Source organism: Dendropsophus ebraccatus, chromosome 13 (assembly GCF_027789765.1).
Source record: "Dendropsophus ebraccatus isolate aDenEbr1 chromosome 13, aDenEbr1.pat, whole genome shotgun sequence".
Classification (NCBI taxonomy): domain Eukaryota; kingdom Metazoa; phylum Chordata; class Amphibia; order Anura; family Hylidae; genus Dendropsophus; species Dendropsophus ebraccatus.
Genome location: NC_091466.1, coordinates 70,688,017 through 70,715,787, shown reverse-complemented (window position 1 = coordinate 70,715,787; position 27,771 = coordinate 70,688,017). Strand labels below are relative to the sequence as shown.

General features: G+C 47.1%; 2 protein-coding genes across 4 annotated transcripts in view; both read left to right on the top strand.

The window, feature by feature from the left end:
- The window catches only part of SOS2 (SOS Ras/Rho guanine nucleotide exchange factor 2), a 34,785-nt gene extending 18,941 nt beyond the window's left edge, over positions 1-15,844 (top strand). The window contains exons 7-23 of the mRNA XM_069951186.1: positions 43-153; positions 265-363; positions 2,001-2,128; positions 2,409-3,064; positions 3,154-3,235; positions 4,400-4,522; positions 4,696-4,799; positions 4,881-5,103; positions 5,185-5,304; positions 6,414-6,576; positions 6,663-6,780; positions 6,930-7,102; positions 7,719-7,835; positions 8,208-8,469; positions 10,623-10,664; positions 11,180-11,289; positions 12,068-15,844. Of these exons, the coding sequence (XP_069807287.1) occupies positions 43-153; positions 265-363; positions 2,001-2,128; positions 2,409-3,064; positions 3,154-3,235; positions 4,400-4,522; positions 4,696-4,799; positions 4,881-5,103; positions 5,185-5,304; positions 6,414-6,576; positions 6,663-6,780; positions 6,930-7,102; positions 7,719-7,835; positions 8,208-8,469; positions 10,623-10,664; positions 11,180-11,289; positions 12,068-12,577 (3,141 nt within the window). The 3' untranslated portion in view covers positions 12,578-15,844. The remainder of the gene's footprint in view (positions 1-42; positions 154-264; positions 364-2,000; positions 2,129-2,408; positions 3,065-3,153; positions 3,236-4,399; positions 4,523-4,695; positions 4,800-4,880; positions 5,104-5,184; positions 5,305-6,413; positions 6,577-6,662; positions 6,781-6,929; positions 7,103-7,718; positions 7,836-8,207; positions 8,470-10,622; positions 10,665-11,179; positions 11,290-12,067) is intronic.
- Positions 15,845-17,297: 1,453 nt separating this feature from the next.
- On the top strand, positions 17,298-25,201 carry VCPKMT (valosin containing protein lysine methyltransferase). 3 transcript variants are annotated; one of them, XR_011359490.1, is made up of 6 exons: positions 17,298-17,541; positions 19,259-19,369; positions 19,461-19,533; positions 22,424-22,543; positions 23,027-23,243; positions 24,621-25,201. XR_011359490.1 is itself a non-coding variant. In XM_069949901.1 (6 exons), exons 1-5 carry the CDS (start codon positions 17,306-17,308, stop codon positions 23,129-23,131), a joined length of 645 nt encoding a protein of 214 aa, XP_069806002.1. In that variant the 5' UTR covers positions 17,298-17,305; the 3' UTR covers positions 24,621-25,201. The 3 variants fall into 3 exon arrangements, 2 of the variants coding, with proteins under 2 accessions (XP_069806002.1, XP_069806003.1); XM_069949901.1 differs by having other exon boundaries at positions 23,027-23,131; XM_069949902.1 differs by lacking the exon at positions 22,424-22,543 and having other exon boundaries at positions 23,027-23,131.
- Positions 25,202-27,771: the final 2,570 nt, after the last annotated feature.

Genomic DNA, 27,771 nt, shown 5'->3' with positions numbered 1-27,771 from the left:
TTTAATCCCGATCCCTAACCTTCTCCCCTGTTCTTCCCTCAGGAGCAGGCCTTCGACCCCTATGAAACCTTATCCCAGGACATCCTTGCTACCCAGTTCCAAGAGCACTTCAACAACCTCATGGCTAAGCCGACTGTCGCTCTCCATTTTCAGGTAACGCGTTTTTGTCCATAACATGGCCAGCTATGGAGGAACTACTGTCTGTGCCCCTCGCAGTCTGTGCCTGTGCCCCTCTACAATGTCTTGTACATCTTTTCTTTGCAGTCAATATCAGAAGGCTTTAAAGAAGCGGTGAGATACGTCCTCCCCCGTCTGATGCTGGTTCCTGTTTACCATTGTTTGCACTATTTTGAATTGTTGGAGGTGAGACGGCATATTTTTTTTCCTTTTCTTCTTGAAATTGTGTGATCAGGTTATGTATGTGTGAAGTCCATTAGGCCGGAAGTAAGATTGTGGGTACAGGGGGTGATCAGGGCCGATAGGGCAGGGCACACTGAGTAATGGTGGACTTTTAATTTTCCTCTTCTGCACCGATCAGCAGTGTCCCTGCCTACTGTACTGTGCAGGGTCTAACCAGCTATTATTTTCCCTTTAAGGTTACAAACCCACTTGGCGGGTCTGCAGCGAGTCTCCATGCTGCGTTTTTGCAGCGAGACTCGCTGCAGATCCCGGCCCTATGCTTTTAATGGCTGACAAACACGCAGCAGGGATGTACATCCCTGCTGCGAGTTTGTCTGCAGCCCGCCCCATTAACCCCCCGGCCGCCGGAGCTGATACTTCACCTGATCCCGGCTCCGTTGGTTCCCGATGTCTTCAGCAAGCCGGAGCAGGGACCAGGTGAGGTATATGCTCCAGCCAGCCGCCCGCAGCCGCGGCCGCCCGATCGCCCCCCCCCCCCCCCCCCCGCAGCCCCCGGCCGCCCGATCGCCTCCCCGCGCAGCCCCGGTCGCCCGATCGCCCCTAGCCCCCCCCCCCACTACCCCCCCCCCCCCCCCCCCCCGCAGCACCGATCGCACGCCCACCCGATCGAGCGGCCGGGGCTGCGGGGGGGCGTGTAAGCGATCGGTGCTGCGGGGGGGCGTGCGATCGGTGCTGCGGGGGGGCGATCGGGCGGCCCGGGCTGCGGGGGGGGGGGGCGATCGGGCGGCCGGGGCTGCGGGGGGGCGTGCGATTGGTGCTCTGGGGGGGGGGGGGGGTATGGCGGCGATCGGGCGGCCGGGGCTGCGGGGGGGCGATCGGGCGGCCGGGGCTGCGGGCGGCTGGCTGGAGCATATACCTCACCTGGTCCCCGCTCCGGCTTGCTGAAGACATCGGGAACCGCCGGAGCCGGGATCAGGTGAAGTATCAGCTCCGGCGGCCGGGGGGTCAATGGGGCGGGCTGCAGACAAACTCGCAGCAGGGATGTACATCCCTGCTGCGTGTTTGTCTGCCATTAAAAGCATAGGGCCGGGATCTGCAGCGAGTCTCGCTGCAAAAACGCAGCATGGAGACTCGCTGCAGACCCGCCAAGTGGGTTTGTACCCTAAAGGGGACTAATAATTGTAACTAACTATTGCCTGTAAGTTATACAGATTTATTTAAAAAAAAAAAATCTCCAGTCTTCCAGTACTTATCAGCTGCTTTATGTCCTGCAGGAAGTGGTGTATTCTTTCCAGTCTGACACAGTGCTCTCTGCTGCCACCTCTGTCCATGTCACGAACTGTCCAGAGCAGTAGAAAATCCTCATAGAAAACTTCTCCTGCTCTAGACAGTTCCTGACATGGACAGAGGTGGCAGCAGAGAGCACTGTGTCGGACACTTCCTGCAAGACATACAGCAGCTGATAAGTACTGGAGGATTGGAGTTTTTTTTAATCAAAGTAAATTGCAAATCTGTATAACTTTCTGACACCATTTCATTTGCAAAAAAAATTCCCTCTGTTTGTAGAATTGTAAATTTTCATCATCATTAGTTTAATATTCTAATGTGTTCAAAAAATTACTTTTTGCCAACCTTTTTAGCTGTTACAAGAACGAAGCGAAGACCAAGAGGACAGAGAATGTCTAAAACAAGCCATCACTGCTCTACTCAACCTCCGATGTAGCATGGAGCGTATTTACAACAAGCACTCGCCACGCCGCCGGCCCGGGTAAGAGAGGAGAACACGAGAGATGGATGGAAGATGGATGATTGATGGATGGGAGATGGATGATTGATGGATGGGAGATGGCTGACTGGATGGGGGATGGATGATTGATGGATGGGAGATGGCTTACGGATGGATGGGAGATGGCTTACGGATGGATGGGAGATGGATGATTGATGGATGGGAGATGGCTGATTGGATGGGGGATGGCTGATGGATGATCAATGGATATAGATGTGGTGTTTTTACTTTTGTGGATCACCGTGTTTCTCGTGTTTTTCAGGGAGACCATTTGGCGGCTTTACAATGGGCAGATGCGCAGCAAACATCTGGCTATTAAGAAAATGAATGAAATCCAGAAGAACATTGATGGTTGGGAGGGTAAAGACATTGGGCAGTGTTGCAATGAGTTTATTATGGAGGGCTCCCTGACCAGGGTGGGTGCCAAGCACGAACGACACATCTTCCTTTTTGACGGCCTGATGATCAGCTGTAAGATGAATCACGGTCAGTCCCGGATCCCCGGATACAACACTGCCGAGTATCGCCTGAAGGAGAAATTCATCATGAGGAAGGTGCAGGTGGTGGATCGAGAGGACACGTGTGACTGCAGGCATGCCTTCGAGTTACTCTCCAAAGATGAGAACAACGTTGTCTTTGCCGCCAAGACGGCCGAAGAGAAGAACAACTGGATGGCGGCCCTGATTTCATTGCAGTACCGCAGCACACTGGACCGTATGTTGGACTCTGTGCTCATTCAGGAGGAGAACGAGCAACCCCTGCGCCTGCCCAGCCCGGACGTTTATCGCTTTGTGGAGGAGGATTCCGAGGAGAACATTGTTTTTGAGGACAATGTGCAAAGTAGGGGAGGAATTCCCATTATTAAGGGAGGGACGGTGGTGAAGCTCATCGAGAGGTTGACATATCACATGTATGCAGGTAAGTGCTCAGCGACTTCCCATGGAAACCAGCCATAACAAATCCACTTTAACCACGAGAGAATATTTACATGTTATTCCCTCCCGCAGATCCTAACTTTGTACGCACTTTTCTGACCACGTATCGCTCGTTCTGTAAGCCGCAGGAGTTACTGAGTTTGCTGATTGAAAGGCAAGTAAATCCAGTATACTGTCATTAGGTGGGAAAAATAAGACACTAACAGCAGGCCTTGGTTCACTTAAATGGTTACTGTTTCTTTAAAATACTTTTGACATGTTGGAGAGACATGTTAAAGGGGTACTCCGGTGAAAATCTTTTTCTTCATCCAGATGACTCCCTTACACTTGCCCTTTGCCTCATGTGATAAAACACAAACATATCAGCCTCCTAGGTCATTGACTGAGACCCTGTGACTACACCGCTGGCGTCTCCAGCCCACCCCCATGTTTGATTGGGGGGTTTTTCTTGGAGTATAGAGGGTTAAAGGGGTAGTCCACCCAAAAATTTTTTCTTTCAAATCAACTGCTGCCATGAAGTGACAGAGATTTGTAATTTACTTCTATTAAAAAATCTCAAGCCTTCCAGTACTTATCAGCTGCTGTATGCCCAACAGGAAGTTGTATTATTTCCAGTCTGGAGAGCAGGAGGGGTTTTCTATGGGGATTTGCTCCTGCTTTGGACAGTTCCTGACATGGACAGAGAAGGCAACAGAGAACACTGGGTCAGACAGGAAAGAAAACACTACTTCCTGCTGGACATACAGCAGCTAATAAGTACTGGAAGACTTAAGATTTTTTAATAGAAGTGAATTACAAATCTCTGGCACTTTATGGCACCAGTTGATTTGAAAGAAAAAAAATTTGGGTGGACTACCCCTTTAACGGGATAGTTCATCATTTTTTTTTTTCTTTCAAATTAACTGGTGTCAAAAAGTTATATAGATTTTAAACTTCTATTTAAAAAATCTCCAGTCTTCCAGTACTTATCAGCTGATGTATGTCCTGCAGGAAGTGGTGTATTCTTTCCAGTCTGACATAACGCTCTCCGCTGCCACCTCTGTCCATGTCAGGAACTGTCTAGAGCAGCAGCAAATCCCCATAGAAAACCTCTCCTGCTCTGGACAGTTCCTGACATGGACAGAGGTGGCAGCAGAGAGCACTGTGTCAGACTGGATAGAATACACCACTTCCTGCAGGACATACAGCAGCTGCAAAGTAATGTAAGACTGGATATTTTAAATAGAAGTTCACTGGATAGTTTGGAAAGAATTATTGTTTTGCTGCATCCAAAAAAAACCAAACTAATATAATAAAATGGTCTCTTGCTCTTCTATAGATTTGAGATCCCAGATCCTGAACCAACGGAAGCCGACAGAATCGCGATAGAGAAAGGAGAACAGCCGATTAGCGCCAACCTTAAGAGATTCAGGAAAGAATATGTTCAGCCAGTGCAACTCAGGTGGGTGTCCAGTCCTGCAGTCCTGGGTAATAGATGGCACCAGGGTGCGGTATTTGGGAAAGACAAGATGGCGGGGTCAGTGTGAGACCTTGTGTCCGGGCATCATGTGGATCTTGCCATTCACCACCTTGTTCTTATATACTATATATACAGAGTTGTCTCGTCTCCTGCAGGGTATTAAACGTATTTCGGCACTGGGTTGAACATCATTTCTATGATTTTGAGAGAGACCTGGAGCTGCTGGAGCGATTAGAAACCTTTATATCCAGTGTTAAAGGTAAGTCTCCATTAGGCCAGGGAGATGTGGCGGAAAGGTCTCCCGTTCTCATCACATTCACATATTTTCTTTCCTGTTCAGGAAAATCCATGAAGAAATGGGTGGAATCCATTGCCAAGATCATCAGACGCAAGAAACAAGCTCAGGCCAATGGCATCAGCCACAATATCACCTTTGAGAGTCCCCCTCCCCCTATCGAGTGGCACATAAGTCGTGGTGGTCAGTGTGAGACCTTTGACCTGATGACCCTGCATCCTATAGAGATCGCTCGTCAGCTGACTCTCATAGAGTCTGATCTGTACAGGTAAGTATTGCAGGATATTGTATCAGTATGTACAGTATTCAGCTCTGCTCCTTCAGCTGTAATGGTTGTTGTTGTCTTCAGGGCCGTGCAGCCGTCAGAACTCGTAGGCAGCGTCTGGACTAAAGAAGACAAAGAAATCCACTCTCCTAACCTCCTGAAGATGATTCGTCACACCACAAATCTCACGCTTTGGTTTGAAAAGTAAGTTCTGCTGATGCGTCATGGTGTACGGGACGATGTACTGATGTCATGTGACAGTCAGCGTCTGGTGGGTTATCAGAGGTTATACATAGACAGAAGAGAACGGCGTCTACTTACAAGGCAAAACACTGTACAGACTGACCGGATAGACTGGTCATGCTGGTCGTGCACAGTCACATGTCCCAGAACAAAACAATAGCGGTCACTGCTGGAGCCGAGGGACTCTGCAGTAAGGAACGCTAAAGCCGAATGTAATCAGTGGACGATTCCTTTAGTCTCCTGCGGGAGTCTGGACACTCGAGGGGGGGTTCATTAGATTTGGGTTTGGCAGATCTTACCATAGACTAGTGCTGTGTGGTCCTATTCAGGTTCGGCAACGTTCTAATGAACCTGAACATTCAACATTTTATTCCCTGCGGCTGCAGAAGTTGAATGCAGCCCTAGGGAGTCCTAGAAAACATAGTTACACACATATGCCTTCTGACCTCTGACCCCTTCTGACCTCTCTGTCTATTTATATGCAGGTTTAGCTCTATGGTGAGAGGGGATCATAGATACGGCCTATAGCTGTTTCCATGTTTTCCAGGACACTCTAGGGCGGCATCCAACTTCTGCCGCTGCAATGAATGACATGTTGAGTGTTTGGGTTTATGAGAAAGTGGCCGAACCTGAACAGTTTGACAGGTCCACACAACCCTGGTCTATGGTAAGATCCACCAAATCTAATGAACGACGCCCAATAATTTAGTCTTGTAAAAATCGGCCACTCGAGTGCCCATACTTTCCTTTCCCCTGGGGGACGTTCATTAGATTTGGGTCTTACCAAAGACCAGTGTTGGGTGGACCTGTCAAACTGTTCAGATTCGGCAACGTTCTCATGAACCTGAACACATTTGAACATTTGATTCCCTGCGGCTGCAGAAGTTGGATGCCGCCCTAGGGAGACCTGAAAGGCTTGGATACAGCCATAGACCATAGGCCGTATCCATGTTCCCCTCTCCCCATAGAGCTGAGCCTGCATATAAATAGGGAGAGGTCAGAAGACCTAGCAGAACTGTTCCTTGTGACTTGGTGATAAATTCTCTCTGATATCTTTCCTCTGTGACCAGGTGTCTTGTGGAGACTGAGAACTTTGAGGAGCGGGTGGCGGTTTTTAGTCGAATTATCGAAATTCTTCAAGTTTTTCAAGATTTGAATAATTTTAATGGTGTTCTGGAGATTGTAAGCGCAGTGAACTCTGTCCCCGTGTATCGGCTGGATCACACCTTCGAGGTGAGTGACGGAGCATCCTCCTCTTACATGCAAGATCACACGTTCATATGAAGCTGATGACCGTGGGGTTTGTGTGTCCTCTGCAGGCGTTACAGGAGAGGAAGAAGAGAATACTGGATGAAGCGGTGGAGCTTAGTCAGGATCACTTTAAGAAGTATTTGGCAAAACTTAAGTCAATCAACCCACCTTGTGTGCCTTTTTTTGGTGAGTCCATGCTACCCATCCCCCATTGTCCTGAGCGATCTCTGTGCTTATTAGTCATTTGCACGTAAGACGTTAGAAGATCCAGATTACTTCTATATCTCTCCCGAACCCGTTCCTTGTTTCCCACATATTCCCAACTTTTATTCCAGGAATATATTTAACAAATATACTGAAAACCGAAGAAGGGAACCCAGACTTCCTGAAGAGACACGGCAAAGAACTGATCAACTTCAGCAAGAGGCGGAAAGTAGCCGAGATCACGGGGGAGATCCAGCAGTACCAAAACCAGCCTTATTGTTTACGGGTGGAGCCGGACATCCGGGTACGAACGTACAGAAATCTATAGAGTATAGGCCGGGGCAGGTATAAAATGAGCAAGGATTTCAATTCGGAATCCATGTATGAAGACCCCTTACCACGCGTAGTCTCCTTTTAAAGCAATTTCTTTATGAAAACTACATTGACCCCTCCAACAGAATGGGGAGAAGTGCTCGGCTAAGTGCTTCTCCCTTTTTGCTGCAGTAGACTGACTATACAAAGTCTATGGGCCCCTTTCCTGGAGCAAGCAGAGAGCTGTGGTGAGTGAAGCGTTTAGCTGAGTGCTTCTCCCTACCAGTTCTAGCGATCAGTGGATCTCAGCACCCACACCTTCTGACATGTCTCTGACACCTTGATTTTTATTTATTTTTTTTAATTACAGCAACACTATCCAGGATTAGTTAAAGCAGAGCTACTGTCTTGCAAAACAGCTTTACCCCTGTCCTCTGGTTGTGTGTGGTATTATAACTCATCTTCATTCACTTCAATGGATTGAGCTGCAAAACCCCCAGACCCAACATGAGGACAGAAGAGGTGCTGTTTCTGGAAGAAATTGGCCATGTTTTTTCTAAGCCTGGATAACCTTGTTTAACCCTTTACTGTCCTCTATCTCATTGCAGAGGTTCTTTGAGAATCTGAACCCTATGGGGAATACCTTGGAGAAAGATTTCACAGACTATTTGTTTAATAAATCGCTGGAGATCGAGCCTCGAGGCTGCAAGCAGCCCCCCAGATTTGTAAGTATTTCTTATCTTTATATAGTGGGGTATATTGTATATTCTTGTACAGTATACCCAGACAAAACCTATGGCTAATGCAAGGCTTAAAGTGTGCCTGTAATGACAGCCGCTGCTGGATCAGCCGTGAATTCCTCTGTTCATCTGGAAGTTTGGGTGTCCATGGAACGAGACCATAATGCACGGGACCTGAACTTCCGGAGGAAGAGCGGAAATCACTGCTGATCCGGCAGCGGCTGTGCTGACAGGTACACTTGGGTGACTTGTAAAAAGCCATTGACCTGACTGTATGTGGTTACAGGCGTGCACGGCACCTTATAACATCATCCAGGCACACAAGGATTTCAGCTATGTCACTTCTGTTTCTTACAGGCACGAAAAACTTCTTACCCATTGAAGTCTCCTGGCATAAGACCAAATAGCGGCCGGCACCTGTCATCCTCTGGCACTCTCCGTGGACATCCAACGCCCCTAGAAAGGGAACCATACAAGATCAGCTTCAGCAGGATCACCGAATCAGAACACGAATCTACGACCTCTCCACCCATTTCACCCAACACCCCCTCCACCCCTCCGGTCTCTGCCTCGTCTGAGCTCAGCGTCTTTTTAGACCTTGATCTGAACAGTACTTACGGTAAGTCAGTCCGCTCTGTCCCCCCAGCTGGTTTATGAGTATGTTCTGCGTTTCAGTTCTTTTCAAGCTCTTAGTGAATGGACACATTCTTGATTACATCATGGCTGGCGTTGAGCGAACCTGACAAAATGTTTGGGTTCGACAACATTATCCCAACCCCCAACGCTCATCGATTGATTCTCCGTGGCTGCAGAAGTCGGATGCCGCCTATGGTTTTATCAAACTTTTTCAGTCGTGGAGAATCAAACGCTGAGAGAATGTTGCTGAACCCGAACATTTTAACAGATCCGCTCAACACTATTCACGGCTTATTACAGTATGTCATATCAAATCCTGCAGAGTGAGCATGTGTAGAGTGTGAGCCCTTACAGGCAGTGTCCGCTTTCCCCATGTATCAGTCGGCCATTTACCATATTTATGTAAGGTGCTTTGATTTTGTAATGTTCTGTTTGTCATCCCCTATGGCGCTCTGGAATCAATGGAGCTTTGTAAATAATAATAATAATATTAATCATCATCTTCATTCTGGCACGCTTGCACCCCCTGGTGGTAAAAAAATAAATTTACATTCACTGATAGCAAGTAGGTATCCTGACAACTGGGGTGTTGATACATTAGAATGTTCCTCATAATGTCAATATCACTGCCACTTATAATCGTATGTTCCCAATCACTGGAATAAAGCTCCATGCCTGGGGAATAAACTAAAACTTACTGTTTATTATGGTATTAAAAACTGATCACCCAAAAGTGAATATGACAAAAAAGAAAAACCAACACCAAATCAGAAGAAACACAAAAAAACACAGTTTGGTAAAAAACATCCACCTGTGGTGTTCCCACGGGCTTCTTCTATATGCCGATATAATGACCGGACTTATGTTCCTATAAGTGCCGGTATGGTAACCGGACTTACACCTCTGAGACCTGTATATTGGAAGGAAAAGGGGACACTATGGATGGCAGTCCCTATCCCTACAGGTGACGCTATACCCGGTGACTAGGCTGTTAGACGCCTAGCAGCCATCATTGTGGCATGACGTTTATCGCGGCTACAGATGTCCTATACCAGACCCCCCCACCAGGTCTCCTGATGATTGATGGGGGCAGAAGAAACGCGTAGAGACCGCTCTGCTACCCGGACCAGTGATGAGTATAACCCAGTAATCGGAGTTGGATATACCGTGTCTGGCTGGCAGTTTATATTGTTTACATGTATTTCTAGTCTTCGCTTTGTTTATCTGTTTGACTTGCATTGTAGCAATATGTGTACATCTGTATGTTTTATACATCTTTAAACACAGTACTTTGGAATAGGAGGGACCAGATCACCATTACTGGGATCACATTATGAATGACATGATCACCCTCCGATAAGTATATTGTTGCTATTTTTTACTGTACATCTCTGATTTCCTAACCCCTCCGCCTCATCAGTCTTTTATCTTTATAGGGTACAATACATCCCAGTCTGGAGTTGTCACTAGTAATGCTAGCTAGTTCAGGGATCCCCAGTGAGACGGTCAATAAACACTAGTATAGGGGTAAAATCCGGAGAGTAAGGGATAGGATAACGGTGCAGGCCGTCCTTTTAAGGACGTCAACTCCGCTTAGGGCATGTTACACTAGTGCCCTAAGGCGAGGATTGGATAGACACACCCGCGTTAGACGCCCCACACGTCCATCATTTGTTTACCCCGAGTCACTGGGTATAGCGTTACCTGTAGGGATAGGGACCGCCATCCATAGTGTCCCCTTTTTCCTTCCAATATACAGGTCTCAGAGGTGTCTGTACCCCCCGCCGGTCTTCGTATTGGGCCGCCGGCTTCATTCTAAGATCGGCAGGGGATACAGAGGTTGGACTCCGCACAATCTCTTACATCTCCTTTCACCAATCCACAGTTCATTCTTAAGTTAATTTTTCTCGGACAATCTATTGTATCTTTACTGTATAAAGTGACTGGTTCACCATCAGCTCGGTGGCTCAGCCATTGCTCATTGGACGGCTGTATTCACATGCATGTAGCTCAGTGCTGCTTATGCTATATATAATAGTAGACAATATAATGGTGGAAATAAAACCCTGTTGGTTACTGTAGTACTACATACACATTGGCTCCATTATAACATTGGGGTTTCCTTGTCTTTCACAGGTAATAACAGCATCTTTGCTCCGGTTCTTCTGCCAAACTCCAGTAAGTATAATCCTTATTTATTACTATATGAATGGGTCGCACCCATGTATATTCCACATAGCCCTCATCCTACCCACCATGAGTGTGACACCCAGACCCTCCACATTGTGCAGGAGTGGACTTGTATCATTGGGGGGCTCTGCAAACAGAAGAGACGTCCAGCAGCCATTTTTTTTTTTTTTTTACTGCACAGCTCCACTGTTCCAGCACTGTACAGGTTCTGCATCTCAGTCCCATTCACTTTAAGGTATTTGTACAGCAGTTCTGTACACAACACTTTGCCATGAACTGCATAGACTATAAACCAAAAACAATTGGTTGTCCCATAGCCAGCTGACTATCCATAGCTTCGGAATAGAACTACACAGTATTGGACTAACACTACCATTATGCCAGGACAGCCTTCAGTGGGAGTTGTAGTTTTGCACCAGGTTGGGGTTACTGGTCTAGGGGGATTTGGGATCTTTACATTTCTCTGTATTTCTCACTCACCTCCGTTTTTCTTTGTCCTATAGAGTCCTTCTTTAGTTCTTGTAATAGTCTGCACAGGTTAAGCGAAGAGCCTCTTCTTCCTCCTCCATTGCCTCCACGTAAGAAAGTTGACCCAGATGCCTGCAGCCTCTCGGTACGTGTTATCTGCCATGTGGTGGAATTGAGAGTACATGATATCGCGATTGAATTGTAGACATGAGATGTACTGAGTAGTTCTCATTGAGTTCAATATCAGCTCTACAAATCCATAAACGCCCAGACGCCATGTCGGTATTAGAGATTTACTTATTTCTATTCGGTATGGCAAGTTTATTTTTATGACTTTTAAAAGATTTAAAGGGGTACCCCAGGCGGAAGGGCTTTTTTTCCCACTATGGCCGGGGAGGGGGTGGATGAAGACAACAACGTCCACTTACCTCCCCGGTCGTGACGTTTTCAGCTCGCTCAGCCGTTAAGCACCAGAGGTCGGATGCCGCTACAGTCCTCCCGTCCAGAGCACCGGATTCCATTCAACTGAAGCACAATTGTAGAGATTTTAAAGGGATTTCCCAAAATACATCAGTCGCTTTTAGTAGCCTTTGATTATTTGGGGGAGGGGGCTTTGTCCTCTGGGATTTCATGAATCAGAACAAAGGTCCCCTGTCCTCCAAGTGAATTTTGCATCTGCCATTTTATGGGTCTGATAAAGATAATCAAATACGGCATTTAGCTTTCTTCTTTTTGTCAGGTACTGGAGGGGCAAACAGGTCTGTTCTTCTACCCCTCTAACCAGGCATGGTGATAGGACCCTCCATGATTGGTGAGGGTCCTGGCAGTCAGACTGATCACACCTCTCGCCTGTCTCTTTTGTATATGTCTATTCTGAAATCACTCTGTAAGATCAACTCTCTTTATACTTCTGTTTTATCCAGGGAACATCTAGATCTGATGAAGATCCACCGGCTGTACCACCCAGACTGCCTCCACCTCCAAAGATCCAACCCAGAGTCCCTGTGTTCACCGGACCTTTTGATGGACCACTGCACAGCCCACCTCCTCCTCCCCCAAGAGATCCTCTTCCTGACACTCCGCCGCCTGTGCCCCAGAGGCCTCCTGAACACTTTATAAACTGTCCCTTGAATCTTCAGCCTCCACCTCTAGGCCGCCTCCACCGAGAGCAGGATTGGTTCCGGGAAGCCAACACCGTCCCAAACTCTCCTAACACCCCTCCGAGCACCCCGTCACCAAGAGCGCTGCGCCGCTGCTGTGGCCTCAGCACCAGTCACAACAACCTGTCACCTTTTGCGGCTCCGCCGGTCCCCCCCAGGCAGAATTCCAGCCCTCAGCTACCAAAACTGCCACCAAAGACTTACAAAAGGGAATTTTCCCATCCACCTTTGCACAGACTGACATTATTGGAAAACGCAGAAACGCCGCAATGACTACAGGCGCCAGAAGTCCTCGACACTGGATAGGGATCAGCGATGTACTTTTACTAGCTTTCTTTTGTTTTTGTTTTGTAATTTATTTTGATAAGGCACTGTATTTCCACTGTTAACCCCTTCTGTGCCAGGCGCTTAGCCACAAAGGGGTTAACTATAACGCTCTTACACTAAAGTGCTACTGATCAAAAAAAGCAAGTGCAGGAACGACCCCCCCCCCCCTCTCCCGGGAAGGACTGACTCTCCACACTACGGCCTTTAGACACTACAACAGCGTGTTACTGCCTCAGGGGAAAGCCTCGCCTCCTTGCCTTGTTTTGGGGACACAGTGCTGTCTGCTCCTTAATTTCCCCTTTAAGCTTTTTTTTCTTGGAATTCTTATTATTTTTGCCTATTATTGCACTGCACCCTCCAGGCCGAGCCGACTCCGCTTCTATACAATGAGCCAAAAATCTGGGGGGAAAACCCTTACGGTGTATTATTTGGAGGGATATGATGTCACGCTTATCAGAAACACTAAGTGGCCTTTTTTTCTTTCCAAACCGAGAGCGGGACGTAGTGTCAGTAAATCCTCCGTCATTCCCGCCTGTCCTGGTTTTTGGTTTGCGGAGCCCCCTGGGTACATGCACAGCCTTCTGGTTCACTTCTTTCTGTTTTTTAGCAGCATTTTGTCAGGGAACAAACGTTCAGGGGGAACCATTTTTCTCGGTGGACTAATACATAGATGTAGCAGAGCTGAAGCTGTCATTTAAACAGGTATTACTGGTTGTTGTGTAATGAAAATTGCCAATTACTAATATACTCAGCATTTTCAAGAGTTCTGCTTGTTGTCAGTGAATTGCAACGACTGCAGTGTTGTATTAAGTTGTAGTTGTGGCGCCATGATAAGGCCAAAATCCAAATTTGTTGGAGATTGGGTCGTAAGTCACATGCAACTTTGCCTTCCTTGACGTCTGTGCAGGTTGCATGTGACCGTGACCTGCAGTTTGGCTCTTTTCTTTAGGACCTTTGTGTACAAGCTGTTACTTTTTACAATTGTCACAGATATGAATTAGGTGTCTTGCTTACAAGAAAGTGTGTTTTTGTGTTCCCTGTGTGAACATGGCTTTACATTCACATTACTATTTCTTATAGCTGGGATTTTGGATAATCTGCTTTAGCATTATCTGGCTGAACAGGCCTGACTATTTAGATGCTAGTTAGACTCTGTTCACATCTACAGAACCAGGATAGAGAAGATAGGTGTGAACTAGAACATAAGACATTGAGCTGTGGTAGCTGCAGTACAGTGGTGCATATCCTGCGGCCCTCATGCTCCCGTCATGCATGCATACCCTTTGGCTGCCCAGGCATGATGGGAGATGTAGTTTTGTAACAGCTGGAGGGCCGCAGGTTATGCATCACTGTACTAGTATGTAAGGATACAGCTATGCAGTATTGGGTCTGTCCAAGAGTGAATGTTCCAGTCACTGACAGCAAGCAGATTTTAAAGTCAATGAAATCTACATAAAACGAGCGGTTCCATCAATCCCTGATGGGTACTGGTGCCGTCTGTATACTGGGGGGCAGCCCCAGTTTTGTAATACTTGGAAGTCACATTCAAATTTCATGCTTGGAACAAGCAGTTCACTAACTCCCATAGACTTAAGGGGAACCATCGGCCCAGCTCCAGCTGTTGCAAAACTATAATTCCCATCATGCATGGACAGTCTGTGGCCGGAAGGCTGATATTTCCTCTTCCCTGACTTAAGTGGAAAGGGCCATGCACTAGTGCGGCCCCAGTCGGGTCTGGAGTACCTCTTTAAGCTACAGTCTTATAATATGACTGGTGGGTACATTGTGACTTCAGAGTTTTTTTTAAAGTCACAGGTGTGGTAGGGCAGTGTTCTCCATATTGTGTCCCTCCAGTTGTTCTCATCAGTTGTCATGTCGGGGGGGGGGGGTTGTAGTTTCACATCAACTGAAGGGCCACAAACAGGAAATGGCATGCTGAGAGTTGTAGACTTGCAACCACTGTGTAGCCAGAGATTGGGGAACACTAGTATGGGTGATACTAGAGCAGGGGTAGGGAACCTTGGCTCTCCAGCTGTTGCAAAACACAACTGCCCTCATGCATAAACATGATAATGGAGATACAAGGTTACGCTGTGGAACGGCCATAGAGCTTCTGCTATGAGCATAGGTCTCCTTGTGTCAGTGTATAGTCAGCCTAAGTCATCGCTGACTCCAGAGAGCAATGGGGACCCCTCCCACCCCGACAGCACATGAATTCCAAATACAAACAAGTGCACTACAAGTCTATTCCTTCATCCACACTACGGGATAACAGAAGACTAGTATTAAGCATGCAGAGTATTCAGACGTGCCTTTTTCCTTTCTTTTAGCAGGTATAAGCCAGATTACGCTCATGAGTTGCCTTTTTCTACCGAGATCAAACCTCTCTCTCTCTACCATGAATGTAGATTTTCCTACGACTATGCTCGGATCCCGGTTCTTTATAGGATACAACTCCGATAGAATAGAACGTCTCATTTCACTAACACTAAGAATGAAGATTGTAGTTTTTTTTTTTGACAAAGTTTTATCCCCCACCCCGACTTCTCGCATATGGCATGCGGTGGGTTAAAGAAAAGAAATGGAAGTATTTTATAAAATATTCAGTCGTTGCACTTTGTATATAGAAAGTTTTCGAGAGCGGGATCCTACAGGGGACGTGTGGCCTGTACCTGCGGCGGTCTGCATTGTATGGCGGCGGAGGGGCAGGCCACACGGGCACTTAGGGTCTTGTGATCACAATGCCCCCCTTCCCTTCTTTTGGTAAAGCGGTCACTTTTTTTCCCCCTATTGAAAACCTGTTGCCCTCTGGAGAAGTGAAGTGTTGTGATTTCAGTGATGAATGATCCAGTATCTTATCCAGTTATGCCTTACTCTGGATCCATCTTCTTCTGTCTGCTAGAAGTATAATAAGTGGGGAGGGGGTTCAGCGATGCATGGCGGGGGGGGAGGGGTAAAGTGAGGATAACATAACTTCTTCCCCTATGGAAGACCTTTCCGTTGAATCTGATGGCGGGAATCCTTCTGATCTTGGCAATGGACGTTCTTTTTAGTTTTCGGACCCGGCCTCTGATGGCCGTCACATGACTTATCAGGTTTTCCGCAGTGTTTGTACAGATGTCAGAGCCACGTTTATTTCCTGTCTTGTGGCCTTTTACTGTGCTTTGTATCTTTGTTCTTAACAGATGTAATAAATTTACAGTAGTCTTAAAACGATGACTGATTTCCATTATTTCTCTTGTTGTGTGTGTGTGTGTGTGTGTGTGTGTGTGTGTGTGTGTGTGTGTGTGTGTGTGTGTGGTCTGACTCATGTTTGAGTTTGATCATTCGCATTTGATTACCAGTGGCTGAAAAGGTTGGATGGAGCCCTAGGAAGTATGGGAAAATCTGGATATGGCCTATGGCTTTTTCAATATTTTCCAGAACTTCTTCAGCCACCGGTGATCATACTGTAATAAAACATTTGTGGTATACATCATGAAACCAGCAGAACAACCAGCCATCCTAAAGCGACTCTGTACCCACAATCTGACCCCCCAAACCACTTGTACCTTTGGATAGCTGCCTTTAATCCAAGATCTGTCCTGGGGTCCGTTTGGCAGGTGATGCAGTTATTGTCCTAAAAATTTATTTTAAAATTGCAGCCCCGTGCCCTAACTTTGCACCACCCTTCCGTCCCTCCTCCCCACCCTCCTCATCATTAGGAATGCTCCAGGCAGATTGCCTATTATTTCCCACCTGTGTTACCACAGCACATGGGCTGGATTATTAAGGACCTGTGCAATGTTCAAACAGAAGTAAATGTTCCGGGGCTGCAATTTTAAAATTTATTTTTTATGACAATAACCGCATTACCTGCCAAACGAACTACAGGACAGATCTTGGATTAAAAGCAGTATCCGAAGGTACCAGTGGTTTGGTGGGGTAAGATTGTGGGTACAGAGTCGCTTTAAACCAGTCTATCTGGGCCTGATCCATTGGTTTTAATACACTGAACATAGTCCGCCTGTAAGTCCCTAAAAATAATAGTAATGAATGGAGCGCATAGGCGTTGAGCACCCTATGCATGGGGGGAATGGATGTGACCCTATAGTAGGGGTCTCGGCAGTCAGATCCCTAATTATTAGCTTGTTATATTGTCCCCCGTTAGAGAAGGGCAGTAATGGGGGACCTACCCCCCTCCAGCCAAAGCAAAACTACCATTCCCATCATGGGAATTTGTAGTTTTGCAATCGTTGGGGAGGGGCACAGGTCCCCCATTCCTGACATGGCGGATAACCCCCTTTAAGTGAATGGAGCTGCGTGACGCATTCAAAGCCACAAATACATTTTCATTCTCTGCCACTTCTGGACATCACAAAGCACTGTACTCCATGAAACAGTTCAGTTCACTGGGGATATGTGTACCTGCCTTTTTAGAAATAGTGAGGGTCTTAGAAGTCAGTCCCCCATCTATCAACTTGTTAAAATAACCCTTTTAAGAGGGGGGGGGAGATAACTGCAGCAATGGTGTACTATCTTGGTTTGTAATCTTATTTTGCAGTTTTATAGAATAGTTTTTTTTTTATCAGCAAGAACGTAAAGCACACCGCACGCGCTGGACACCGCGCCTGCGCATGAACGTGAATTCCGCGGCTGCATATGTGCGCATGCGCCGCTTTTTCCTCAGCAGCCATGGCGGAAGAGCCGGGAGTATTTATACGGGAGCTGGAGCGGCGGGACGGGTCGGTGCTGGAGATCCGGCAGCTGAGCTCCGGGGACGTGGGCTGTGTGGTGTGGGACGCCGCCATCGTCCTGTCCAAGTTCCTGGAGCGGCGGGAGTGTGCGGAGCCCGGGCTGTTCTCGGGGAGACGTGTGCTGGAGCTGGGCTCAGGCACCGGCATTGTGGGCATCATGGCCGCCACTCTGGGGTGAGAACTGCAAGTCCCAGCATGCACTGCGAGTGTGCTCTGTCCTATGCATTCCATGAACATAAACTACAACTCCCAGCATGCACTAGTGTCCTGTCTTGGATAGCCTATTACTGTAAACTACAACTCCCATCATGCTTTGCCAACCAATGCTAAAGTGACACTTGAGGCAGAACTGACCCTGTATTATTCCTAGTGCTGCAGCAGTGTAGTGGGAGGAGTCTCTGGGTGTGTCAAGCTCCTCCCCCTCAGATCCAACACAGCGCCACACCTGTCCACTGGTAATGTGTGGTACTGCAGCCCCATTCCCCTGTAGATAGGGGTGGTGGTGGTTCTGAGAGGAAGCCCTGGTGGTCAGGGTATAATGGGAGTTGTAGTCCCATGTTGGGGATCGCTGCATCCCGTACCGTCTGTGACTGATCGCTCCGTCCCGTACCATCTGTGACTGATCACTCCGTCCCTTCCGTCTGTGACTGATCGCTCCATCACTTACCGTCTATGACTGATCGCTCCGTCCCTTACCGTCTATGACTGATCGCTCCGTCCCTTACCGTCTATGACTGATCGCTCCGTCCCTTACCGTCTATGACTGATCGCTCCGTCCCTTACCGTCTATGACTGATCGCTCCGTCCCTTACCGTCTATGACTGATCGCTCCGTCCCTTACCGTCTATGACTGATCGCTCCGTCCCTTACCGTCTATGACTGATCGCTCCGTCCCTTACCGTCTATGACTGATCGCTCCGTCCCTTACCGTCTATGACTGATCGCTCCGTCCCTTACCGTCTATGACTGATCGCTCCGTCCCTTACCGTCTATGACTGATCGCTCCGTCCCTTACCGTCTATGACTGATCGCTCCATCTCGTACCGTCTGTGACTGATCACTCTGTACCGTCTGTGACTGATCGCTCCGTCCCTTACCGTCTGTCACTGATCGCTCCGTCCCGTACCGTCTATGACTGATCGCTCCGTCCCGTACCGTCTATGACTGATCGCTCCGTCTCGTACTGTCTATGACTGATCGCTCCATCCCGTACCGTCTGTGACTGATCACTCTGTACCGTCTGTGACTGATCGCTCCGTCCCGTACCGTCTACGACTGATCGCTCCGTCCCTTACCGTCTGTGACTGATCACTCTGTACCGTCTGTGACTGATCGCTCCGTCCCTTACCGTCTGTCACTGATCGCTCCGTCCCGTACCGTCTATGACTGATCGCTCCGTCCCGTACCGTCTATGACTGATCGCTCCGTCTCGTACTGTCTATGACTGATCGCTCCATCCCGTACCGTCTGTGACTGATCACTCTGTACCGTCTGTGACTGATCGCTCCGTCCCGTACCGTCTGTGACTGATCGCTCCGTCCCTTACCGTCTGTGACTGATCGCTCCGTCCCTTACCGTCTGTGACTGATTGCTCCGTCCCGTACCGTCTGTGACTGATCGCTCCGTCCCGTACGTCTATGACTGATCGCTCCGTCCCTTACCATCTATGACTGATCGCTCCGTCTCGTACTGTCTATGACTGATCGCTCCATCCCGTACCGTCTGTGACTGATCACTCTGTACCGTCTGTGACTGATCGCTCCGTCCCGTACCGTCTACGACTGATCGCTCCGTCCCTTACCGTCTGTCACTGATCGCTCCGTCCCGTACCGTCTGTGACTGATCGCTCCGTCCCGTACGTCTATGACTGATCGCTCCTTTACTATTTCAGAGCCAGCGTCACTGTCACCGATCTTGAAGATTTACAAGATTTGATGAAAACCAACATAGAAAGTAACTCGGCGCTGATCACCGGCTTCTGCCAAGTGAAGGTACTAAAATGGTTTGTATTTCGGAGACCTGTAGAATTGGCGCTGATGCCGGTGTTGTTCTTAGTACATATAAAACCTATATATATATATTGTGTATTTCAGGGGTGAGGACGTTGTGGATATCCCCCCTTCTCTTGACTATATCCTGATGGCTGACTGTATCTACTATGAGGAGGTGTGTGTAGCTTTTATTACTGGGATATCCTGCAGGTTAGTGTGATCCAGCTGGACAAGGGACTCTATAGGCCGCTGCACATACTCTCTGCTCTTACTGACACAACAATCTCTCCCGATCTTCCCCCTTACACATGCGCTCTGGGTTTTCTCTGAGCATCCATGTGTTTGGAATGTGGAGAAGATGGGTAAACTGCCAATGCACACATTAGGTTAAGGCCCTATTCCACGGAACGATTATCGTTCGTATTCGGCCGATATCGGCCGCTACGGACGATAATCGTCCCGTGGAATAGAGTGCAACGATCAGCCGACATCGTTCATGTCGGCTGATCGTTGCAGTCGCTTGTTTTTCAACATGTTGAAAAACAAGCGACTGATATAGCAGCGATCTGCTGCCGTCGCTCCGTTGAATAGGAGCGTCGGCAGCAGACGCTGCTATATCCTATGGGCTGCCCGGACGATCAGCGATCCCCCGGGCAGCCCCCCCGCAGCTCCCCGCCGCCCCCTCCCGCACTCACCCGCTCGCTTCAGCCGCGTTGAATAGCGGCGGCAGCGAGCGGGGACAGGGCTCCAGATGGCGACCAAAATGGTCGCCAATGCGACTGACATTTTGCAAATTTGCGACTGGCCCCGGCGGCGGCGCACTGTCTCTTTAAGGACAGTGACCGCCTTCCGCACGCTGCACCGAAGCGTGTCTCCGCACACTGGGGACACGCTTCTCCAGTGACGTCATCTAGCACGTCCGTCATTCATTGGACGGACGGCCGCAGAGGCGCCACACTCATCCAGCGCCTCTCTCCCGCCTCTCCTCACCCGGCGGATCCTCAAGTTCACCCCAGCGGCACCATACTTAGATTATTGGTGACTGGGTGAGTATAACCGGAGGGGCGGCAGGGGTGGCGGCCGGCCAGTAATGTGTGTGGGGGGGACCGCGGCCTGGGTAGTGTGTCTATTGTGATGGCGGCCAGGTGCGGTAGTTAGTGCGTGGGGGTGGGGGGGTATAGACTGCACAGTACCACTTCCCTCAGTGTCTGTATGTATATACACTGCACAGTACCACTTCCCTCAGTGTCTGTATGTATACACTGCACAGTACCACTTCCCTCAGTGTCTGTATGTATAGACTGCACAGTACCACTTCCCACAGTGTCTGTATGTATACACTGCACAGTACCACTTCCCTCAGTGTCTGTATGTATACACTGCACAGTACCACTTCCCTCAGTGTCTGCATGTATACACTGCACAGTACCACTTCCCTCAGTGTCTGTATGTATAGACTGCACAGTACCACTTCCCTCAGTGTCTGTATGTGTAATTATAGACTGCACAGTGCCACTTCCCTCAGTGTCTGTATATATATACACTGCACAGTACCACTTCCCTCAGTGTCTGTATGTATATACACTGCACAGTACCACTTCCCTCAGTGTCTGTGTATATATATACACTGCACAGTACCACTTCCCTCAGTGTCTGTATGTATATACCCTGCACAGTACCACTTCCCTCAGTGTCTGTATGTATAGACTGCACAGTACCACTTCCCTCAGTGTCTGTATATATATATATATAGACTGCACAGTACCACTTCCCTCAGTGTCTGTATATATATATATAGACTGCACAGTACCACTTCCCTCAGTGTCTGTATATATATAGACTGCACAGTACCACTTCCCTCAGTGTCTGTATATATATAGACTGCACAGTACCACTTCCCTCAGTGTCTGTATATATATAGACTGCACAGTACCACTTCCCTCAGTGTCTGTATATATATAGACTGCACAGTACCACTTCCCTCAGTGTCTGTATATATATAGACTGCACAGTACCACTTCCCTCAGTGTCTGTATATATAGACTGCACAGTACCACTTCCCTCAGTGTGTGTGTATGTATACACGGCACAGTACCACTTCCCATATACATTGCCACAGGGGCTATATGTCATCGGCTGCCGGGGGCTATATATATATATATTTATATATATATATATATATATATATATTAGTAGATCATTGCCGGTAAGATGGCAGCTGGCTGAGGGAACACACCGGCAGCAGGGGGGTATATGGTTGTCAAGTTGCAAGTTTCCATGTTGAACGTTTTCAAACTAAGAAAAGAAAGGATGTAAAGGAGGAGGATGCTGCCGTGGCCTCTGCACACAGCAAGTCCCATTTAACATAACATTAATTATACATGTTTTAAAATGTTGGCGACCAAATATTCTATTTGGCGCCTAAATTTTTCAGGTTAGGAGCCAATGGCTCCTAGGTAAATTTTTTAGTCTGGAGGCCTGGGGGAACGAGGAGCAAACGGTGTAATAGGCCCATTAGATGTAGGGGAGCTCTGTGTGTGTGTTGGGCGGCTGTCAGCAGTCTCACCACCCTGGGGGGAGGTCCAGATGAGCAGAGGAAGACTGAACTGCTTGCTCTGGGAAGTTCCGATGATGTAATTATCCATATATGGACAGATATTTATTAAGTGTGTCCTTTATATGGACATTTCTATCCTCAGGGCTTCCTTTTCTAAATGGGTGAGGTATCCTACTGTATGAGTGTACAACATATGCAGCCTTACAGTGCGGGTGCAACCAGTCCTTCCTCCTGGTCCTTGACCGGACCACCAGTTTACAGCACAGATATGGACTCTGTTAGTGGCACCAGATTGGAGTCATGTGGCTATCGCCCCATATGACTTAGTGAGACATATGTAAAAAGGGTTGTATAGGATGAAAGAGACATGAAACAGCGCCACATCTGTCCACAGGTTAGGTGTGATATTACAGTCCACATCCAGTCACGTCATTGTAGCTCAGCTGTCATACCAGACTCGACCAATGGATAGTCCTGCCTGGATTACAATCCACCTTCCTCATTACAGTCCTTGAAGCCATTACTGAAGACCCTGCGGGACCTGGCCGGCAGCCAGACGTGTATTATCTGCTGCTATGAGGAGAGGACCACCGGAAAGAATCCTGAAATAGAAAGGAAATTTTTCGAGGTAAGAAATTAGTGATTTCATACCTATTCTTTACCTCCTCTGCTGGTGGTTGTAGTTCTTCTGGACCTGTATTCAGCCACTGCTCCTGGTGGCTGCCTAGCTGTTAACACTGACAACCCCCAGTATTCTCTGACAACTGGGAACACTGATCTAGAGACTGATTAGGAGACCAGGTATTGTCAGGGCTATATGGTTCAGCCACACCACACACAGAACATAGTATATGCATAAGCACTGGAAATAGAAATCCCTGTTCAGCCCTTACAGCTCCCATAGGTGGTGGTCACCCAGCTTTCCGCAGGCCCAGAATGGAAAGAATCTGTATTGTTATATAGAGTTACATTGCTGCCTATCTTCTCCTGCTTGTTCTGTGTGTCCTATAGTTAGAGAATCAGGCAGATCAGGATGAACACAGTTGCCGCTCCTGTCATCTTGTCTCACTGCAGTATGTTCTTTATTTTATTTTTTTTATTGTTTTTGCAGCTTTTGAAAACACATTTTGACTATGAGGAAGTGACCATTGATAAACATGATGAGGAGTACCGGAGCGAAGACATCCATATTCTACAAATCCGCAAGAAGACATAAGTGAGTTCTGTGCCACGATGGCCTTAGCCCTCCAGCTGTTGCAAAACTACAATTCCCATCATGCCTGGAAAGCCGAAGGCCATTCGTCATTCATAGGCCAATATAATATCTGGTATGTAACAATGGTTTCTTAGGCCGGTTTAGCCGTGTTAGATGCACGTTCTGGCCTTATGACTAGAGGTGACACCTGGGAGACCTAGAGTCAGGCCGGGGCTTCCTGTCCTGACCCAAATCTAAGGGATCTTTTACATTAACAGATTTGTTGTCTGCCAATCAGCACCGATCAGCGAGATTGGCACTTGTTTGTAGTACCTTTACATGGCGCAACAAATCAAGCGGCGCGGCTGCAAGAACGATTCATGTATTGTTTGTGCAGCAATGGAAACTCACAGCTCAGATGTGTATATATCCATGCTGTCAGTTTCTAGGTCACAAGCAGTGTATACTTTTTTTTTTTTACCTTAGTTTATTGAAGGATTTGCACATATACCGACAACGTACATAATGCTATACAACATCACATAAGCAAACAGCAGTGCATACTTACCAGCCACGCTGCTTGTGATCTGGCGGCTGGCTGTACTGGCTGTCAATCATTCTGGAGGAGGCGGGGCCTGAAGACAGCCGCTGGACGGGAGAGCCAGAAAACAGGATGCGAGATCACTCAGCAGCACACTAGGTAAGTATGTATTACTGTGTGACCTAGATTCTGACAGCACAGGTATATGTATATGTTTTCCTTTTTTGTTATTGTCCATAACCCTGTTTACCTGGGAAGATGTGCTGACTATAACAATACATTTTGAAGCCTACTCAGAAGACATAATCAGCCGAGGATCCAGAGTTTCCCAGTCCTTAGTTTAGGGGTAGGGAACCATGGTTCTCCAGCTGTTGCAAAACTCCCATCATGCCTGGACAGCCAAAGCTTAAAGGGGTTATCCAGTGCTACAAAAACATGGCCACTTTCCCCCTACTGTTGTCTCCAGTTTGGGTGCAGTTCCATTGAAGTAAATGGAGCTTTATTGCAAACCACACCTGAACTGGAGACAACAATAGGGGGAAAAGTGGCCATGTTTTTGTAGCGCTGGATAACCCCTTTAAGCTCCATTCACTTCAATGGAACTGAGTAGCAAGCTGGAGACAAGAGTGGTGCTGTCTCTGGAAGAAAGTGGCCATGTTTTTGTAGCACTGGATAACCCCTTTAAGCCAAGGTTCCCTACCCCTTCCTTGGCAGATTGCTGTCACTTTTACCTGGGTCGAGTATCGGCCTCAGGAGTGTTTCTTGCAATGCTCCTGGCTGATAATCGTCCTGTGTAAAAGCCCCTTAAAACTGTGTCCGTAATCTGCCCATGTGAAACGGCATTGATGTGTAAAGCTTTATTAGTATGTATGATGGGTGTACGCTCTGCTGCATTTATATCTGCATTGTGTTGGTATCATATGGTTTGACTGGTTGTTTGTTTTTTTTTCCCTTCCTCATATTGGACAGGAATGTCATCATCGCTTCCTCAGCATTTCTGGACCAGCTCACCACCAGACAATATTGGCGGAGGATGAGATATGGCCTTGGTGTATTGTACCGCACTAACCTGTACGGTTCTTCATACCCCTGCAGTCTGTGCAGCTGGAGGAGACAGTCTACAGTAGTGATCTCCAGCATACGGCTACCAGACCTGCACACTTACTATAGGAAGGCCATGTATTTCAGGCTGGTGAGAGATGGAATCGGACTATGGAAGCTTTATCCTCCTCTACAACAAGCTTCATAGAGACAGCAATGGCATAGGGGCTTAAGGTTGGTGATCGCTGGTCAGCTGTATAACCGGCCATCTACTCTACACACTATTTAATTACATTGGGCCTAAAATTACCTTTATGTCACAAGTGCTTCCAGTCATCAGGGTCACATGGTGGGTTACACAGTGTTTCTTTGCCATTGTTTCCGTCTTGATCTCTAAGATCAGTCGATATATGGAGGAAGCTCAGCTATAAGGATCTGTGTAGACTAGACTCCATGTGACCTGTGTGCCATGTGTAATGGGAAATAAAAGCTTACCATAATACATCTGACTTTGTGTTGTTTTTTTTTTGTGCTTTTTTAGAAAGTGTTAAAACTTTTGAGCCTACATAAGTTGTTATTTATCTTTTGGAGCATTTAGAGACCGACTGTACCGGAAAAAGATTAGAGAAGAATAAATTGTAAGGCTTGCTGTGTTATTGGGACTTAAAGCGTAACTGTCATTTCAGGGCCATTTTTTTAAAAACATTAAATATCAATAGTAAAAGCGATTTTAAGAAACTCTGTAATAGGTTTTATGTACTAAAAGAGTTTCCTTCTGTAGTGAAAAAGCTATCTCCCAGCCTCCCCCCTCACATCAGATGAAGCAGGATTTCTGTCTCCATTATGTGGCTATGGAGAGGGGAGGGGCTGTTAGGAGTGACTGAGCACGGAGCAGTCCTGCACAGCACAACACCCTGCAATCTTCTCTCAGTAAGTTCATAGATAAGCACTGACCTTTCTGACACCTGAATTTAGCGGTTTAGGTGCCCAGACAGTCTACAAACAGCTGACCTTCATGTCACCTCTTCCTGCTCCCTCATCTCCCTCAGCCCCTCCCCCCTTCATAGGCTTACAATGGAGAGGGCAGAGCCCGTCTTCACTGGCTTCTCTGTAATGAAGACGTGTTTGCCTGATAAGTCAGGGGGGGGGGGGAGGCTGGGAGATTGCTTCTTGAGTACAGAAGGAGGCTTTTTTGGCTGATAAAACCTATTACAGAGTTTCTTAAAATCGCTTATACTACTGATTTCTGCAATAAAAAAAAATATGACAGTTACGCTTTAAGGGGGTACTCCAGGATTAGAAAAACATGATTGCTTTCTTCCAGAGCTTATCTTCACTTTGTATGTGGTATTTCAGCTCAGTGAATGGAGCTGGGTTGTAATAACACATACAACCTGAGGACAAGAGTGGCACTGTTTCTGGAAGAAAGCGGCCATGTTGTTCTGATCTTGGAAAACCCTTTAAAGTATAGTATATGCCATAAATACCTGAGCTGCTCTCATTTGTAAGGAGAGAAAAAAGGGTCCGAAAGCGCTATTGTTTTTTTGTTTTTATTCACAACCACCACATTATTATTTATAGAGGTCAATGACGAGGTTACAAGGATACAACCCTTTATTAACGTGTCTTGACAAGGAAGACTTAAAGGGGTTTTCCAGGATTAGGAAAACAACAGATTAATTCCACACAAAAAAAGCAGAGCTACACCTGTCCTTAAGTAGTGTGTATAATAAAAAATATATCTATATCAGATATACAGTGGTGCCTTGTATTATGAGCATAATTTGTTCCGGGATCGTGCTTGTAATCCAAATCCACTCTTAAACCAAAGCAAATTTTCCCATAAGAAATCATAGAAATGCAGACAATTGGTTCCACACCTCAAAAATAATGATTTATTATTCTAAATAACATGTAAAACAGAAGAAACAAACAATAAGAAACAGCAGAATATGTGATATATAAGTTACTGTACAGTATAGCAATCAGCATGTGGTGTATAATGTATAGTAACTGTATAACCCTGATAACACAGCAGCTGGATATGTGATATATAAGTTACTGTACAGTATAGCAGTATGTGGTGTATAATGTATAGTAACTGTATAACCCTGATAACACAGCAGCTGGATATGTGATATATAAGTTACTGTACAGTATAGCAATCAGCATGTGGTGTATAATGTATAGTAACTGTATAACCCTGATAACACAGCAGCTGGATATGTGATATATAAGTTACTGTACAGTATAGCAGCATGTGGTGTATAATGTATAGTAACTGTATAACCCTGATAACACAGCAGCTGGTTGTAGATACAGGATGGAGCTGCAGATCCCTATAATGTAGTAGTGTAGTACAACAGGCTAGAATAGAGAAGCAGGGCTGCTCTCAGAGGTCTGTGTGGTCACATGACAGCAATGAGGAAGGGGGTGGGTTCAGCATGGACCAATGGGGAAGGGGGTGGGTTCAGCATGGACCAATCAGGACTGACAGAGACTGCAGGGAGCATGAAGGAATGAGCAGGACATGTGGGCACAGTATAGCAGCGCTCTCTGTCCGGGGAGAGAGGGGTTACAGCTATGGCAAAATTACCCCCACAGTCCTGTCCCCTGATGCAAGCCCCAGCCTGAAGTGGATCTGCTATGATTTGGAAGGTGAGGGAGACTTCCTGGGTCAGAGTACAGGGCTGTAGACCCCGCTATGCAGACCATACCCCTCCTCTGCTCCCCCTCCCACCCAGTACAGGGAGCTCTTACACCAAAGCAATGCTCTTAAACCAAGTCACAATTTTGAAAAACTGAGCTCTTAAACCAAGGTACCACTGTATGTATCTGAGTCACATAATTGTGATGGATGGTTATTGCTCCCCTGCTTACCAAGTTACATCTGCTGAAAATACATCAATCATGTCCCTTCTTTTGTGTACAGTTATGGGCCTATTCCACGGCCCGATAATCGTTTAGTGAGAGCTGCAGGGACATCGTTACCAATGTCCTTGTGGGTTTTGCCTGTGTGGCAAGGTAGAAGAAGTAAAAACACCATTGTGTCAGGAAGGGGTTAACAAATGTTTGCAAA

Excerpts from the sequence above, each read along its gene's own strand:
- VCPKMT (XM_069949901.1), top strand. The coding sequence starts at position 17,306 with ATGGCGGAAGAGCCGGGAGTATTTATACGGGAGCTGGAGCGGCGGGAC. Across the intron at positions 19,370-19,460 it reads CAAGTGAAGGTACTAAAATG|GGGTGAGGACGTTGTGGATA; the intron begins GTTTGTATTTCG and ends TGTGTATTTCAG. Across the intron at positions 19,534-22,423 it reads ACTGTATCTACTATGAGGAG|TCCTTGAAGCCATTACTGAA; the intron begins GTGTGTGTAGCT and ends TCCTCATTACAG.